The 17558-nt window shown below is 45.1% G+C and overlaps 1 protein-coding gene across 3 annotated transcripts in view; it reads left to right on the top strand.

Moving 5' to 3' along the window:
* Positions 1-12919: 12919 nt before the first annotated feature.
* The window catches only part of preb (prolactin regulatory element binding), an 87159-nt gene continuing 82520 nt past the window's right edge, over positions 12920-17558 (top strand). Inside the window, exons 1-2 of one of the 3 annotated variants that reach the window (XM_048536191.2) lie at positions 13863-13965; positions 14075-14201. Coding sequence is in view for 2 of the 3 variants with exons in the window: in XM_048536189.2 (XP_048392146.1) it covers positions 13834-13965 (132 nt within the window). In the remaining variant the exon portion in view is untranslated. Of the gene's footprint in view, positions 13966-14074; positions 14202-17558 lie in introns of all 3 variants that reach the window. The other 2 variants (XM_048536189.2, XM_048536190.2) reach the window with 2 other exon arrangements.

Below are 17558 nucleotides of genomic sequence, written 5' to 3'. Positions count from 1 at the left end.
GAGAGAGAGAGAGAGAGACTGTGCGCGCAGGGCGGCAGTGGTGGGGGGAGAGAGAGAGAGACTGTGCGCGCAGGGCGGCAGTGGTGGGGGGAGAGAGAGAGAGACTGTGCGCGCAGGGCGGCACTGGTGGGGGGAGAGAGAGAGAGACTGTGCGCGCAGGGCGGCACTGGTGGGGGGAGAGAGAGAGAGAGAGACTGTGCGCGCAGGGCGGCAGTGGTGGGGAGAGAGAGAGAGAGACTGCGCGCAGGGCGGCAGTAGTGGGGAGAGAGAGAGAGACTGTGTGCGCAGGGCGGTGGCAGGGGAGAGAGAGGCTGTCTGTTGGGGGGAGAGAGAGAAAGAGAGACTATGTGTGTGTGACAGAGGAACCCAGGAATTCACATTCATAGATCTTTGAAAGGTTGTGCGACTTATTGAAATTCATTTTTGGGATGTGGGCATTGCTGGCTGAGCCAGTATTTACCTCCTATTCATTGTTGCTCTTGAGAAGGTGGTGGTGAGCCCTTCTTAAACCGCTGTAATCAGTGGGTTGTAGATAGACGTACAGTGTCATTAGGGAATCAGTTCCAGGAATTTGTTACAGCAACATTTGAAGGAACAGCAACGTATTTCCAAGTTAGGAAGGAAACTTGCAGGTACTGATGTTCTCGTTTATCTACTGCTCATCCTTCTAGGTGATGGTTGTTAGTTTGGAAGGTCCTTTCTAGGGAGAACTGGGGTAGTTCTGCAATTCATTTGTCGATAGTACACAGTGCTGTTAATACAATTTGGAGCTGGAGTATCACAGCATGTTAGGCAGCATCAGAGGACGGGGAGATTCACCGTTTTGGTCCTAGATCCTTCATCAGGTCTGCCACTGAATGTTATTGGTAGAGGAAGTGCATATGGTCTCAATCAGCTGCTTTGTCCTGGATAGAGTCAAGCTTCTTGGTGTTGGAGCTACACTCAGCTGGGCAAATGGGCAGTATTCTATCACACTCCTGACTTGTGCCTTATAGGTGGTGGACAGGATTTAAGGAGTCAGGAGTGATTTACTTCAGCATTCTAGGCCTCTGACTTGCTTTTGCAGCCACTGTATTTATATGGCTAGTCCAGTTCAGTTTCTATCGTAAACATAATTACTGAGTACAAAAGCAGGGAAGTACCACTGAAAATTTATGAAGTTCTGTTGAAAATAATAAAAGTTGTAGCACTAAGAGTGGACACTTGGTCTGTTGTGTCTGTGTCATCCAAAAAGTGAATCACGTGGCTAAGAGATAGCAAGAACTGCAGATGCAGGATTGCGGAGCTGGAAGAACACAGCAGGCCAGGCAGCATCAGAGAAGCAGGAAAGTTGACACTTTGGGATGGGACTCTTCTTCAGAAATAGGGAGGAGGGAGTGGGAGCTGGGAAATACGTAAGAGAGGAGGGACGGGGCTGGGGAATGTAGTTGGGTTAGTGATAGGTGAATGCAGGTATGGTGTGGTGGGGATTGGTCAGTGGAATGGGTGGGGCAAATAGGTAGGAAAGAAGATGAACAGGTTGTGTTGGGTCAAAGAGGTGGGAGGGAGGATGGGTGGGGCTGGGAAAAGCGGTGTGGGTTGGTGATAGGTTGGATGCAGATAGTGCGTCGTGGGGATTGGTCAGCAGGAAGGGTAGGACCGATAGATGGGAGAGAAGATGGACAGATCGTGTCAGATCATGGAGGCGGGGATGAGAGGGAGGTTTGGACATGGGATGAGGCCCGGGGGTGGGAATATGTTAAAACTGGTCAATTCTACATTAAGGCCATTGGGCTGTAGCTCCCAAGGCAGAATATGAGTGTTGTTCATCCAGTTTGCATGTGTTATCGTTATGGCACTGGACGAGGCCCAGGGAGTGGGAGGGGCAGTTAAAATGGCTGGCGACAGGAAGATGTTGCTTGTCGTGTACAGAGCATAGATGCTTGACAGAGTGGCCCCCAAGTCTATGTTTGGTCTCAGTGATGTGGAGGAGGCCCGAGATGGAGGTGAGGGGGGTTGTGTAGGGGCAGGTGTAGCACTTCATGCAATTTCAGGGAAAGGTGCCGTGTGTTGGCGGGGTTAGTAGCGAGTGTGGAGCAGACATAGCTACTGTCTTTTTCCAGCATTTTGTCCACAGCCCTGAAGGATACAGCTCTTGAGGTGAATATTCAGACATCTTTCAGTTGAGTTGAGAGTTTATGCTTCTGACACTCTTTCAGACAGTGAGTTCCAGACCTCTGCCACTCTCTGGTTGAAAAGTTTTTCCTTACCTCCTCTCCAATCATGTTAAATCTATGCCCCTTTAGTTACTATCTCTCTGTTAAGATAAATAGACCTGCCTATTTCTTCTATATAAGTCTCTTCCTAAATTTGTGGATCTCATGTAAATCATCCCTCAGCCTCCTTTGTTCTGGGGAAACAACCGGCTTATTTAATCTTCCCTCTTAGCTGGTTTTCAGCATTCTCATAAATCTCCCATGTCCTCTTTCTAATGTAGTTTCATGAAATGACCGGAGCTGTAGCCTAATTCATGATTCCAGAATAACCTGTCTGCTCTTTCATACTATACCTTGGTTATTAAAGGAAAGGTTTCCATAATCTTCATGTCAGACTGTCCTTCAGGTATCTGGGAACATTCATTTCCAAGTTCCTTCACTTCTTCTGCACCTCTCAATAATCTCCCATTTATTATGTATTTGTTCACCTTGTTTGACCACTCTTCCCCCAACCCATGCGTGACCTCCGATTTCTCTGGTTGTATTCCATTTACTACTTTGTTGCTGTTATCTTCCTGCATATGGCTTTCCTCATTGTCAACGAGACAGACAAATTTTGATAACAAAGTGTGAAGCTGGATGAACACAGCAGGCCAAGCAGCATCTCAGGACCACAAAAGCTGACGTTTCGGGCCTAGACCCTTCATCAGAGAGGGGGATGGGGAGAGGGTTCTGAAATAAATAGGGAGAGAGGGGGAGGCAGACTGAAGATGGATAGAGGAGAAAATAGGTGGAGAGAGAGTGTAGGTGGGGAGGGGATAGGTCAGTCTTGGGAGGACGGACAGATCAAGGAGGCGGGATGGAGGTGCGGCTTGAGGTGGGAGGAGGGGATAGGTGAGAGGAAGAACTGGTTAGGGAGGTGGGGACGAGCTGCGCTGCTTTTGTGATACAGTCGGGGGAGGGGACAAGCTGGGCTGTTTATGGAATGCAGTGGGGGAGGGGGACATTTTGAAGCTTGTGAAGTCCACATTGATACCATTGGGCTGCAGGGTTCCTAAGCGGAATATGAAATTTTGAGTCGTCTGCAAACTTCTTGATCATGCCTCAATATTTATGAACAATTTATTAGTATGTACCACATAAAGCAAGAGACAGAGTGCTGCATTTTGTAGAACCGCATTGGAAACAGCTTTCCAGTCGAAGAAAGCGGTTTCAACATCACTCTTTCTTTCTTGCCACAAAGCAGTTTTTATACATCTTGCTTCATTTCATTGGATCTCATAAGGTTTTTTTTAAACTCTGCTGCCTTATGGGATCTTGTCAAAAGCCTTGCTGAAATCTAATTAGACTATATCAACTGCCATTTACTCATCAATCCTCTTTATTGCTACCTCAAAAAATAAAGCTAACTATCTTTTATAAAAACTTGAAATGAACTGCAGATCCTGAAAATCACAAACAAAAATGGAAGTTGCTGGCAAAGCTAAGTGGGTCTGGCAGCATCTGTGAAAACAAACCAGAGTTAACATTTCAGGTCCAATGACCCTTCCTTAGATCTATCCTTTATTTATCCCTGCCTTTCTACAAGATAGTTTAAGCTGTCTCAGAATTAACTTCAGTAATTTGCCTACGACTAAGGTTAGACTGATGTGGCCTGGAATTGTTTGGTGAATTCCTCACTCTCCTTTTAAACAATGGTATAACAATGGCAGCATGATGGCTCAGTGGTTAGCATTGCAGCCTCACAGCACCAGGGACTCGAGTTCAATTCTACCCTTGGGTGACTGTCTGTTTGGAATTTGCACATTCTCCCTGTGTCTGCATGGGTTTCCTCCCACAGCCCAAAGGTGTGTAAGCTAAGTAGATTGGTCATGCTAAATTGCCTGTAGTGTTCACAGATGTGTAGATTAGGTGGGTTATAGGCAATGGGTCTGGGTGGGATGTTTTGAGGTTCAGTGTGGACTTGTTGGGCTGAAGGGCCTGTTTCTACATTGTAGAGACTCTCTGAAAATTCTATGAAATAGGTAGTAATGGGCAACTAGGAAGCACAGTTTCATCCTAATGGATCTCTCAATTAAGAGTAAGATGAGGATAGATTTCTCACTTGAGGGTTGATAACCAATTTTCTTCACCAGAGAGCAGGGGAGGCTGGACCATTAAATCTATAGAGCCCTTAGTTAAACAGATTTGTGATCTAAAAGGGAGTTGAGGATTACACAGGCAGGTAGCAAAATGGAGCTCAGCTAGAATCAGATCAACCATGATCCTGTTGAATGGTGGAACAGGCTCAAGGAGCTTCTTGACATTCTACTTTTGGGCTTTGAAATAGCTACTCAAATATGACACCCCTGGAAGACATGGAATACAACAGTTCCAAACTCCAGCCAGTTGCTCAGGACAACTGGGCAGCCAAGGATTGGGTCTTGGCATGATGCACATATCCGGAGACCAATTGTTTTTACACTAAGTCCTCTTTTATGTTCCAGGTTCCATTCTAACCATTTGATATATCTTCTAGTATGCTATGTGTGTATCCAGCATTGCTTCTGATGCATCTTCATTTTTTTGTTTTGCAGGTCCTACGAGGATAAATGTGTTGGGATTGAATTTGTTCTTCTATACTATGTATAGTAAACCCTACAGGATCATATTCAGCTCTAAAGTGTTTCCCTCTCAGTATACTGGAACAGATCATTGGACAGCATGCTACCATTTATTGACTGTATCTCAAGATACAGCATAGAAACAGTGGATAGTGATTATTGTGATCTGTATCTTGGGGGTTGTGTCTAGCAACCATTTGAAAGTGAAAGAGTTTACAATCTGTGAAACTGTCAGATGTAAATTTGGATTATTCAAAATTTTAATCAAAGCTGTTAATAGACTTGGCTGTCATCAAATATCAGTCTGGTGTTTCATTAAATTTGATATTCATTCTCAAATAAGTCTAGGTTAGTAATTACCCAGTTGTTGTGTAACTAAATTAGATTCTGGTTTGGATTGTTAACAATAATTTTGGATTACTGGCTAATGGTAGGACATGTCTGGTCAATGCCATAACATCCTGTTTCAGCTGGACTCTGTGAGTAGATCTCAAATTTTGAAGTAGTAAGTTGACACAGGCACTCTATAGGTAACTATTTCAAATGATTTACTGAGGTTAGTAGATTAGAAAGTTAAACATTCATGGCTAATGTTCCCTTTGGATCTGTTTGGAACCTTTTTATTGTACAGCCACACATGTTATTATCTCAACAACTATCACACTTCTCCACAGCAGTGCAAGCACAGAGATTAGTTAGGAGCATTTCTTGAGCAAATAAACCTTTAAAGGCCATCCAGTGCGGATACTGTAGTTCTGTGTGGACGAATATCTATTCTACAAAGAGCTTGTGCTAAAACATTTGTGCACCTAAACTAAGTAACTTACTTAAGTGTATTTTGCCTGTGTTTAATTTGTCACTTCCAATCAATGAATGCTAGAAACAGTTTGTAAGAGGTTCACAGCAAAGTCAAACAAAGCAAATTTTGAATTTAAAAAAAATCACAGTCTTTGAGGTTAGCTAGCAAACACACAGTACAAGTATGAAAGCTGACATAATACTGTCTGAAGTGTCATAGATCAAATCTTTGGTTTTCTGGCTGAGGAAAAACACTCGAAGAAAATGTTTGGAAACAGAAGGTTCTACTGTCTTAACACCTCCTGAAATACAGTGCATCATGGCTGAAATGAAACTTTTTTTCAATCCTGGGATTCAGGCATTGTTGGCTGGGCCAGTATTTATTGCTGATTTTCAGTTGTCTTTCACAAGGTGGTGGAAACATGCCACCTTGGACCACTACTGTCCATTGGTTTCATTACTTGCCACAATGGCTTTGGTGACTTGGACAGGAACATGCATTTGGTGGTGTCCCCTGCCTTTGCTGCCCTTGACCTTCTGGATGGTGGTGGTCATGGGTTTTTGGAAGTTGCTACCTAAGGAGCATTGGTGCAGTGTAGCTTGCTACAGTGCATTGGTGGGGAAGGGACTGAATGTTAGTGGATGTGGTGCCAATCAAGCGGGCTGTTTTGTCCTGGATGTGGTCAAGCTTCTTTAATGTTATAGAGCAATGGTCATCCAGACAAGTAGGAATATTCCATTCACAGTGCTGAATTGTGCTTTGTAGATGGTGGACAAGCTTTAGGGAGTCAGGAGATGAGTTACCGCTGCAGAATTCGTAGCCTCTGACCTCCTCTTGAGTTATTGTTTACATAGCTGCTCCAGTTCAATCTCTGGTCACTGGTAACCCCAGGATGGGGATACTAAGGTTTCAGTGATGATGGTGCCGTTGAATGCCAAGGGTTGATGGTTAGATTCTCTCTTGTCAGGGATGATCATTCCCTGGTTTTTGTGTGGATTGAGTTTTACATACCATTGACAATTAGTCACCACTCCACTGACCAATCATATACTTGATAAGAAATCTATATGTTTCAATGAGATCACCCCTCGTTCTTCTAAACGCAATGAGTAGAGTCCCAACCTGTTTTGCCTTTGTTCTTAAGACAATCCCTCCATACCAGGGATCATCCTAGTGAATTTTCTCTGCCTCCAATAAAATTATATCTTAAATAAGGGGACCAAAACTACTCAAAGTACTTCAGAAGTTGTTTTACCAGCACCTTGTAAATTTGCAGTAAGACTTGTGTTCTCATACTGCAGCCCTCTTGAAATAAGGACCATCATTCCTTTAGTCTTTCTGATTACCTATTGCCCCTGTGTGCTAACTTTGTTTCATGCTCAAGTACCTCCAAGTGTTTGTGTTGCAGCTTTCTTTCCACTTAAATAATACTGTTCTTTTGTTCTCCCTTCCAAACTGAACAACTTCACATTTTCCCACATTTCTACTGCTTTTGTCCACTCTAAACCTACCAATATCTGTCTGTAAACTTGCCTTTCCACATATTTGTGTATCATTTGCAAGTGTGGCTAAAATATACTTACTTACTTCCTCCAAGTCATTAATATATTTTGTAAACAGTTGCAGTCTCAGCACTGATCCTAATGGAACTCTCCTGGTCACAAGTCACCAACCTCTCGTAGTTTCCTGCCGGTTAGCCAATTCACTATCCATGTCAGTAAATTATCTCCAATACCATGGGCTCTAATGACTTAATATTTTGAGAGATACCTTTTCAGACACCTGTAAATCGAAATACGACATATCCACTGGTTCACCTCCAAACTTTAGTCAGACGTGACTTCCCTTTCATGAAGCTATGCTGACTCTCCTTGATTAGATTATGGTTTTCCAAATGTGCCGCCATTACTTCCTTAATAATTGTTTCTAATATTTTTCCAACAATAAAAGTTACCTAGTCACCTGTAGTTACCTGCTTTTTGCCTCTCTTTTTGAATAGGGGTATCACATTGGCAATCTGCCAGTAATACTCCAGAATGCAACGATTTTTGGAAAGTTACAAGCAATACATCTATTATCTCTGTAGCTACTTCTTTTAGGATCCTAGGATGCAAGCCATCAGGGCCAGTGGACTTACCTGCCTACAGTCCCGTCAGTTTATCTAACCCTATCTCCCTTGTGATAGTGATAGTATTTATAGTTATAGAACTGTACTGCATGGAAACAGACCTTTCGGTCAAACTGATCCATGCCAACCAGATACTCTAAATTAATCTAATCCCATTTACCAGCTTTTGACCCATATCCCTCTTAACCCTTCTTATTCACGCACCAATCCAGATGCCTTTTAAATGTTGTAGTTGTACCAGCCTCCACCATTTCCTTTGGCAGGTCATTCTATACACACCATCCCCTGCGTGGAAAATGTTGTCCCTTATAAATCTTTGCTGTCTCACCTTAAACGTATGCCCACTAGTTTTGGACTCCCACACCCTGCAGAAATAACCTTGGATATTCACCTCATCCATGCCCCTCATGATTTAATAAACTTCTACAAAATCAGCTTCCCATACTCCATGGAAAATATCTCACCCTATTCAGCCTCTCCCTAGAACTCAAGCCCTCTAACCCTGGCAATATCCTTGTCAATCTTTCCTCAACCCTTTCATCCCTGTATTCATTCCACCCTAAAGATTGATGCAAAATATCTCTTAATTCCTCTCCATTTCCTTCTTTCTAGTATCTCCCCAGATTCATTTTCTAAGGGGCTTACGTTCACTTTGATCTCTCTCTTCCTTTTATATATTTAAAAAAGCTCATTGGCATTTCTTGATAGAACATAGAACAGTACAGCACAGAACAGGCCCTTCAGCCGACGATGTTGTGCCGACCATTGATCCTCATGTATGCACCCTCAAATTTCTGTGACCATATGCATGTCCAGCAGTCTCTTAAATAACCCCAATGACCTTGCTTCCACAACTGCTGCTGGCAACGCATTCCATGCTCTCTCAACTCTCTGTGTAAAGAACCCGCCTCTGACATCCCCTCTATACTTTCCTCCAACCAGCTTAAAACTATGACCCCTCGTGTTAGCCATTTCTGCCCTGGGAAATAGTCTCTGGCTATCAACTCTATCTATGCCTCTCATTATCTTGTATACCTCAATTAGGTCCCCTCTCCTCCTCCTTTTCTCCAATGAAAAAAGTTCGAGCTCAGTCAACCTCTCTTCATAAGATAAGCCCTCCAGTCCAGGCAGCTTCCTGGTAAACCTCCTCTGAACCCTCTCCAAAGCATCCACCTCTTTCCTATAATAGGGCGACCAGAACTGGACGCAGTATTCCAAGTGCGGTCTAACCAAAGTTTTATAGAGCTGCAACAAGATCCCACGACTCTTAAACTCAATCCCCCTGTTAATGAAAGCCAAAACACCATATGCTTTCTTAACAACCCTGTCCACTTGGGTGGCCATTTTAAGGGATCTATGTATCTGCACACCAAGATCCCTCTGTTCCTCCACACTGCCAAGAATCCTATCCTTAATCCTGTACTCAGCTTTCAAATTCGACCTTCCAAAATGCATCACCTCGCATTTATCCAGGTTGAACTCCATCTGCCACCTCTCAGCCCATCTCTGCATCCTGTCGATGTCCCGCTGCAGCCTACAACAGCCCTCTATACTGTCAACGACACCTCCAACCTTTGTGTCATCTGCAAACTTGCTGACCTATCCTTCAATCCCCTCATCCAATTCATTAATAAAAATTACAAACAGTAGAGGCCCAAGGACAGAGCCCTGTGGAACACCACTCACCACTGACTTCCAGGCAGAATATTTTCCTTCTACTACCACTCGCTGCCTTCTGTTGGCCAGCCAATTCTGTATCCAGACAGCTAAGTTCCCCTGTATCCCATTCCTCCTGACCTTCTGAATGAGCCTACCATGGGAAACTTTATCAAATGCCCTCGTAGCTTACCCCTCTCTTTTTCTCCTTATAGTTGACCTTTGCTGGATTACTAATTTAGCCCAATCTTTGGGGCTTTCTCTGGCTTTTGCCCTTCTTTATATATGATTTTTCTTTTAACTTTACCTATTTTTCTTATCGGCAGCAGGTGGCATTTGAACCCAGGCCTCCCTGTCCAGGGATAGGGACACCATGCCTGCATCACAAGAAGGCCCCTAACTATGATTAACTTCCTTGATTAGCCATGGTTGGTTTATGCATTTAGAATCTTTCCTGCTTGGGGGACTTTTTTTGCCAAGTCATGAATTACCTCTTTAAATGTCTGCCACTACTTGCTTACTGTCTTTCCTGTTAATCTATCTACTCAATCCACATTAGCTAACTCTACCCTAATTTCATTGTGCTTCCTTTTATTTAAATTAAACACGGTTGTTTCTGACCCAAGTTAGTCACACTCATACCCTGATCGTCAGTTTCTGCAATAACCTTTGATGTGGCATTTTATCAAAGTCCTTCTGGAAATTGAAGTACATTATGACCTCTGAGAACTCTTGATTGACTGGCCAAACATAATTTCTGCTTTCATAAAATCTTAACTCTGCCTGATTGCCTTGAACTGATCCAAGTGCCTTGTGGTATCTTTTTAATAGCACCTTTGATTAATTAGCAAATTTAGCAACCGTACCTCCATCTGAGTAGTGAATAGAGATCGTAAACAGTTTCCTTCCTGGCTATGGCACACGTAACTTCATACCAACCCAAAAATAAGCTCGTGAGTTAAATGAGTTCTAAGGGTCACCCGAATCAAAACGCTAACTCCGTTTTCTCCTCCACAGATGCTGCCAGACCTGCTGAGTTTTTCCAGCAATTTTGTTTTTGTTCCTATTTATGCCTTTCTTCCTGTTTGCTAAATAATCCTCTGTCAACAAATATGATTTCTCTATCGCAAAACCATGTCCATTCTGCCTGATTGTATAAAGATTTTCTAAGTGACCTGCTGTAACTTCCTTTTTTTTTCATTTTTCTCTGACTGATAAGCAGACTGGATAGTAATTTGCTGTCTCTTCTATGATTCTTTATTGAACAGAAGCCTGTCACTATTTTCCAATTTGAAGAGACTGTTCTGGAATCTAGGGAGTTTGGGAAAATTAAAATCAATGAATCAACTATCTCAGCAGACTCAAAAGATGAGGTTGGCCAGAACCCAGAAAGCAGTGAGCTCCTTCATTTTAATAATTTTCTCAGTGCCTTCAGCTGAGCCACACTTGCCTTACGCTCAGACCTCCAGGGCCTGGTGTTTTTAGCCACCTGCTGTGCTCCACTGAGATAGCTAGGCGCTGAAGCTGATCATAAATTCTAGGAGCCAGTGGAGCAGCCTGTGCCCATTGTCGCTCCTCGGAAACCACATCCTTGACTTGGGGGAAGCTTTCTCTAGAGATGGTGATGGTGTTTTCAACCGGATCAGCCCTCACCCCTTCCCCATCATCCCAATATATATATGCAGAAGTAGGCCATTCAGTCCATTGAGGCTGCTGTGCCATTCAAAGAAATCATGACTGATGTGATAATCCATCTTGTGATAATGGGAACTGCAGATGCTGGAGAATCCAAGATAATAAAATGTGAGGCTGGATGAAGAGTTATAGAGTTGATAGCCAGAGACTATTTCCCAGGGCAGAAATGGCTAGCACGAGGGGTCATAGTTTTAAGCTGGTTGGTGGAAAGTATAGAGCGGATGTCAGAGGCAGGTTCTTTACGCAGAGAGTTGTGAGAGCATGGAATGCGTTGCCAGCAGCAGTTGTGGAAGCAAGGTCATTGGGGACATTTAAGAGACTGCTGGACATGTATATGGTCATAGAAATTTGAGGGTGCATACATGAGGATCAATGGTCGGCACAACATTGTGGGCTGAAGGGCCTGTTCTGTGCTGTACTGTTCTATGTTTCTATGAACACAGCAGGCCCAGCAGCATCTCAGGAGCACAAAAACTGACGTTTCAGGCCTAGACCCTTCATCAGAGAGGGGGATGGGGTGAGGGTTCTGGAATAAATAGGGAGAGAGGGGGAGGCGGACCGAAGATGGAGAGAAAAGAAGATAGGTGGAGAGGAGAGTATAGGTGGGGAGGTAGGGAGGGGATAGGTCAGTCCAGGGAAGACGGACAGGTCAAGGAGGTGGGGTGAGAGGAAGAAGAGGTTAGGGAGGCAGAGACAGGTTGGACTGGTTTTGGGATGCAGTGGGTGGAGGGGAAGAGCTGGGCTGGTTGTGTGGTGCAGTGGGGGGGAGGGGACGAACTGGGCTAGTTTTGGGATGCAGTGGGGTAAGGGGAGATTTTGAAGCTGGTGAAGTCCACATTGATACCATTGGGCTGCAGGGTTGCAAAGCGGAATATGAGTTGCTGTTCCTGCAACCTTCGGGTGGCATCATTGTGGCACTGCAGGAGGCCCGTGATGGACATGTCATCTGTAGAATGGGAGGGGGAGTGGAAATGGTTTGCGACTCTCACCCATCCCTTCCTCCCACCCCAAGCCACACCTCCATCTCCTACCTACTAACCTCATCCTACCTCCTTGACCTGTCCGTCTTCCCTGGACTGACCTATCCCCTCCCTACCTATACTCTCCTCTCCACCTATCTTCTTTTCTCTCCATCTTCGGTCCGCCTCCCCCTCTCTCCCTATTTATTCCAGAATCCTCACCCCATAGGCCCCTATGATGAAGGGTCTAGGCCTGAAACGTCAGCTTTTGTGCTCCTGAGATGCTGCTGGGCCTGCTGTGTTCATTCAGCCTCACATTTTATTATCTCTGATAATCCATCTTCCTTCTTTTCCCCAGAACTCTTGATGCCTCTAAAAAGTGAGTATACTTAACAACCGAGCCTTGACAGCCCTCTATAATAAAGAATTCCACAGATTCACTCCCTTCTGAAAGGGGACATTCCTTCTGTACCTCAAGGTGAAACAACCCTTCTGAGTCTACTGTGTCAGGTCCCCTTAGAATCTTGTGTGTTTCAATAAGACTTTCAATAGGGCTCTCATAAATTCAATAAGGACCTAATCTACTTGATTTTATTTTCATTAAGACAATCCCCTCCATGCTTGGCATCAAGCTAGTGAACCTTGCCTCCAATGGCAGTATATTTTTTTCTTGGATAAGGGCACAAAACTTCACAGAATTGTAGCTATTGTGCCTTACAATGATACAGCACAGAAGCAGCATTTCTGCCAATCGCCCATTTACTGCACCAACCCATTTACACTAATCCCACTTTCCGGTACTGGGTGCACAGTCAACATTTATTTCACGAGCAAAAACAAGGTTGCTGGAAAAGCTCAGTAGGTCCGCCAGCATCTGTGAAGAAGAAAGGTTAACGTTTCAGGTCTGGTGACCCTTCCTCGGAACTTTACAGCAACGTTTTTTGTTCCCGACTTAGGGCATGCATAGCTTGGGCCTATGCGTGTACCCGCGGCCACCCCCTTCGTCTGTAGGAAGTTGGAGGAATCGCTCTGATGAAGGGTCTAGGCCCGAAACGTCAGCTTTTGTGCTGCTTGGCCTGCTGTGTTCATCCAGCCTCACACTTTGTCATCCAGCTCTGTACCTTGTTATCTCAAATTCTCCAGCATCTGCAGTTCCTACGGTCTCTTGTCTTTCATTAGATGCTAATGCTCTTATCATTGTGAATCTATTACCTCCAATACCACGGCTCTATTAAGTGGCCTAATGTACCTTGTTAAAATCCAAATGTATTACATTCACTGCTTCATTTTATTTACAGCTTCTTATCACGACAAAGAATTAAAATACATTTATTCGGCACGATTTCAGACATCGGTCGGAGTAACCACAAGTTCGCGTCGCTGCCCCAAATAGAAATGGCGTCACCCCGCAGCGAACGTGAAAACCTGATGGTTTTATCAAGGGATACAATGCCCCGCACAAATATGGTATTCCCAGAAGGGTCACCGGACCCGAAACGTTAACTCTGATTTTTCTTCACAGATGCTGCCAGAGTTGCTGAGCTTTTCCAGCAATTCTTTTGTTCCTGATTTACACTAGCTGCAGCTCTTTAGATTTTTATCCCCAGCTCAAGCCCTTCGTTGGCTCACGTGACCGCTCCAGTGTGCTGATGTGTCTGCGATCAGCTCGAGTTCCACCGGAAACTGGAGTCAGAGAGAAACCGGAACTAAAAACCAGGGGTGTGGGTGCCTGGTGGGACATAAGACAGACCGGCAGTCGTGAAGACGAAGACCCGAGGGTCTGGGTGTGCTGAAGGCGATGGGTCGTCGTGGAGCCCCCGAGTTGTACCGTGCTCCTTTCCCGCTTTATGCTGTCAGTGTCCCACGGGCCGACCTGGTGGTGACCGCGGGCGGAGGAGGCGCCTCCAAGACCGGTATCAGCAATGGATTGGTGAGTGTAACAGAACAGTCAGTGCGGTTCCCGGACACGGAGACAGAACCAGGCCGAGGCACGCTCTATCTTATTATCTTTATCTGTATCTTGTCTTTCCATCTGAGAGACCTACCGTAGGCTCGTACAATCTGGGGACACAGTCAACAAGGACACTGCATAGAGTGAATTCAGTCCGGCAGTACAGGGCATACTCACTGTCAGTTCACTGGGCCGCACACTCGCTGACCATCAAGGTAGAATTTTAATTTGTTAAAAATTAACTGTTCAATAGATTTGCAAGGAAGTAGGTTAAATGAGAAAGAAAGCGCTAACGTAAATTTTGGGGCTTCGTGACCACACCTACATAAAGATAGGCAATAAAAACCAAAAGAACTGCGGATGCTGTAAATCAGGAACAAAAACAGAAGTTGCTGGGAGCACAGCAGGTCTGGCAACATTTGTAAAGGAAAAAACAGTTGACGTTTTGGGTCCAGTGACCCTTCCTCAGAACTTGTTGCTGCCAGACATGCTGAGCTTCCAGCAACTTCTGTTTTAGTCCCTTCTGAGGAAGGGTCGCTGGACTCAAAACGTTAACTGATTTTTCATCACAGATGCTGCTAGACCTGCTGAGCTTTTCCAGCAATTTCTGTTTTTGTGCATTACACAGGCAGTCCACTAGTTGTAATGAATTTTAGGATAATTTATGTTAGTCAACCAGGAAGCAGTTTGGATATGACACTTTAGTTAAGTAGACAACAGAAAGTCCCCCAGCCCTGCACAGCTTGCTTCTACCTCCTTCCTAAAATCCACAAAGATGACCGTCCAGGCAGACCCATTGTTTTAGCCTGTTCCTGGCTCACAGAACTCCTCTCTTTCCACTTTGAATCAATCTTCTTTCCCCTGGTCCCATCCCTGCCCACATACATCCAAGATTCTTTTGACGCTTTATAATAGTTTCAAAACTTCTAGTTTGCAGGTTTCAGCTGCCTCCTCTTTACCATGCATGTGCTATCCTTTTTACACATCTGTTCCCCATCAAGAGAGTTTTGGGGCTCTCCACTTCTTCCTGAAGCAAAGACCTGAACTGCCCCATTCTCTTCCACTTGGTCATTTTGTTCAGTTCAGAGGTGTGGCCATGGGTACCTGCATGGGCCACAGTTATGCCAGTCTCTTCGTGGGGCAGGTGGAACGTTCCATGTTCCAGTCCTATTCTGGACCACACCACAACTCTTTCTCAGACATATCAATGATGTCATTGCTGCTTGCCCCTCTCATCTGGAATTGGAAAAGTTCATCCATTTTGCTTTCACCTGGTCTATCTCTGACTCCTCCCTTCCCTTCCTCAACATCTGTTTCCATTTTTGGGTTTAGACTGGCCATTAGTCTCCACTATAAACTCACTGACTCCCACAGCTATCTGGACTATATATCCTCACACTCTGCTTCCTGTAAAGACTCCATCCCATTCTCTTAGTTCCTCTGTCTCCATCGTGTATGCTCAGATGAGGCCACCTTCTTACTCCATAAGACATAGGAGTGGAAGTAAGGCCATTCGGCCCATCAAGTCCACTCCGCCATTTAAATCACGGCTGATGGGCATTTCAACTCCATTTCCCTGCATCTCCAAGTAGCCCTTGATTCCTTGTGAGATCAAGAATTTGTCGATCTCTGCCTTGAAGGCATACTACGTCCCGGCCTCCACTGCACTCAGTGGCAATGAATTCCACAAGCCCACCACTCTCTGGCTGAAGAAATGTCTCCTCATTTCTGTTTTAAATTTACCCCCTCTAATTTTAAGGCTGTGCCCACGGGTCCTAGTCTCCCCGCCTAACGGAAACAACTTCCTAGCGTCCACCCCCTTCTAAGCCATACATTATCTTGTAAGTTTCTATTAGATCTCCCCTCAACCTTCTAAATGCTAATGAGTACGATCCCAGGATCCTTAGCCGTTCATCATACGTTAAACCTACCATTCCAGGGATCATCCGTGTGAATCTCTGCTGGACATGCTCCAGGGCTAGTATGTCCTTCCTGAGGTGTGGGACCCAAAATTGGACACAGTATTCTAAGTGGGGCCTAACTAGAGCTTTCTAAAGCCTCAGAAGCACATCGCTGCTTTTATATTCCAACCCTCAGCAAGGATTTCCCAGCATTGTCATCAACAGGACTGTCAACCAGGTTCACCCCATGTCCTGCACTTCTCTCACCCCTTCTGCTCCATCCTGCAACAGCGATAGGGTTCCCCTTGCCCTTGCCTACTATCCAACCTGCATTCATATCCAGAAGATCATGCGACGCCATTTCAACCACCTCCAGCAAGTTGCCACCATTGAACACATATTCCCCTACCCTCAATTGTCAGAAAAACCCATCTGACTCAGTAATGTCCCTCAGGGAAGAAAATCTGCCATCCTCATCTATCTAACCTACATATGCCTCCAAACCCACAGCATGTGGTTGACACTCAATTGCCCTAGCAAGCCTCCAGTTATACCGATTGCTACAAAGTCTCAAAGAAATGAAACTTAGAAAGATGATCTGGCTTTGACTTAGGCACCGGAAAAGACATCGGCAGAATCAGCCCTGCCAATCCTGCAAAGTCCTCGTCACCAACATCTGGGGGCTAGTGCCACAATTGGCAGAGCTGCCTCAGATAGTCAAGCAACAACCTGACCTTGTTGGTAAGGTATGATTCCAAGATCATGACTATGTCGCAGACACCACCATCACCATCCCCTGGAAATGAATTGTCCCACTGGCAGGACAGACCCAGCAGATGTGTCAGCACAGTGGGATACAGTCAGGAGGGAGTTGCTTTGGGAGTCCTCAACATTGACTCCAGACCTTGAGAAGTCTCATAGCTTCAGGTTAAACGTGGACAGGAAAACAGCATGCTGAGTACCACGTACCGTCCTCCCTCAGCTCATGTTCCTCCATATTGAACAACACAAAGGAAGGACCGAGAATGGCAAGGGCACAAAATGTACTCTGGATGGGGGATTTCAATGTCCACCACCAAGAGTGGTTTGGTAGCAGTACTACTGATTGAGCTGGTCGGGTCCTAAAGGATGTAGCTGGTTAACTGGGTCTGTGGCATGTGGTGAGGGAACCAACAAGAGGGAAAAACATACTTGACCTCATCCTAAGCAATCTGCCAGCTGCAGCTGCAGATGCGTCTGCCCCTAACAGTATCAATAAGAGTCAAGCCCCACCTTCACATTGAGAATAATCTCCTTCATATTGTGCAGCACTATAATCATGCTAAATGGAACAGACTTTGAACAGATCTAGCACTCGAGACTGGGCATCCGTGAGGTGCTGTGGACCATCAACAGCAGCAGAACTGTCTTCCAGCACAAACTGCAACCCCACCCATCAAGTGCCCCATTCAACCATCCCCTGGCTTGATGGTAATCATCCCCGGTTCAATGGGGAGTGCAGGAGGACATGTCAGGAGCAGCACCAGACATGCCTGAAGATGAGACGTCAACCCGATAACACTACCAAACAGAACTACTTGGATGCTGAACAGCATCAGCAGTAAATCATAGAGCTAAGTGATCCCATAACCAATGTATCAGATCTTAAACCCTGCAGTCCTGCCACATCCA

This window comes from Stegostoma tigrinum, chromosome 9 (assembly GCF_030684315.1).
Source record: "Stegostoma tigrinum isolate sSteTig4 chromosome 9, sSteTig4.hap1, whole genome shotgun sequence".
NCBI classification, from domain to species: domain Eukaryota; kingdom Metazoa; phylum Chordata; class Chondrichthyes; order Orectolobiformes; family Stegostomatidae; genus Stegostoma; species Stegostoma tigrinum.
The sequence above is the reverse complement of the archived record's forward strand: the minus strand, read 5'-3'. Positions and strand labels throughout refer to the sequence as shown.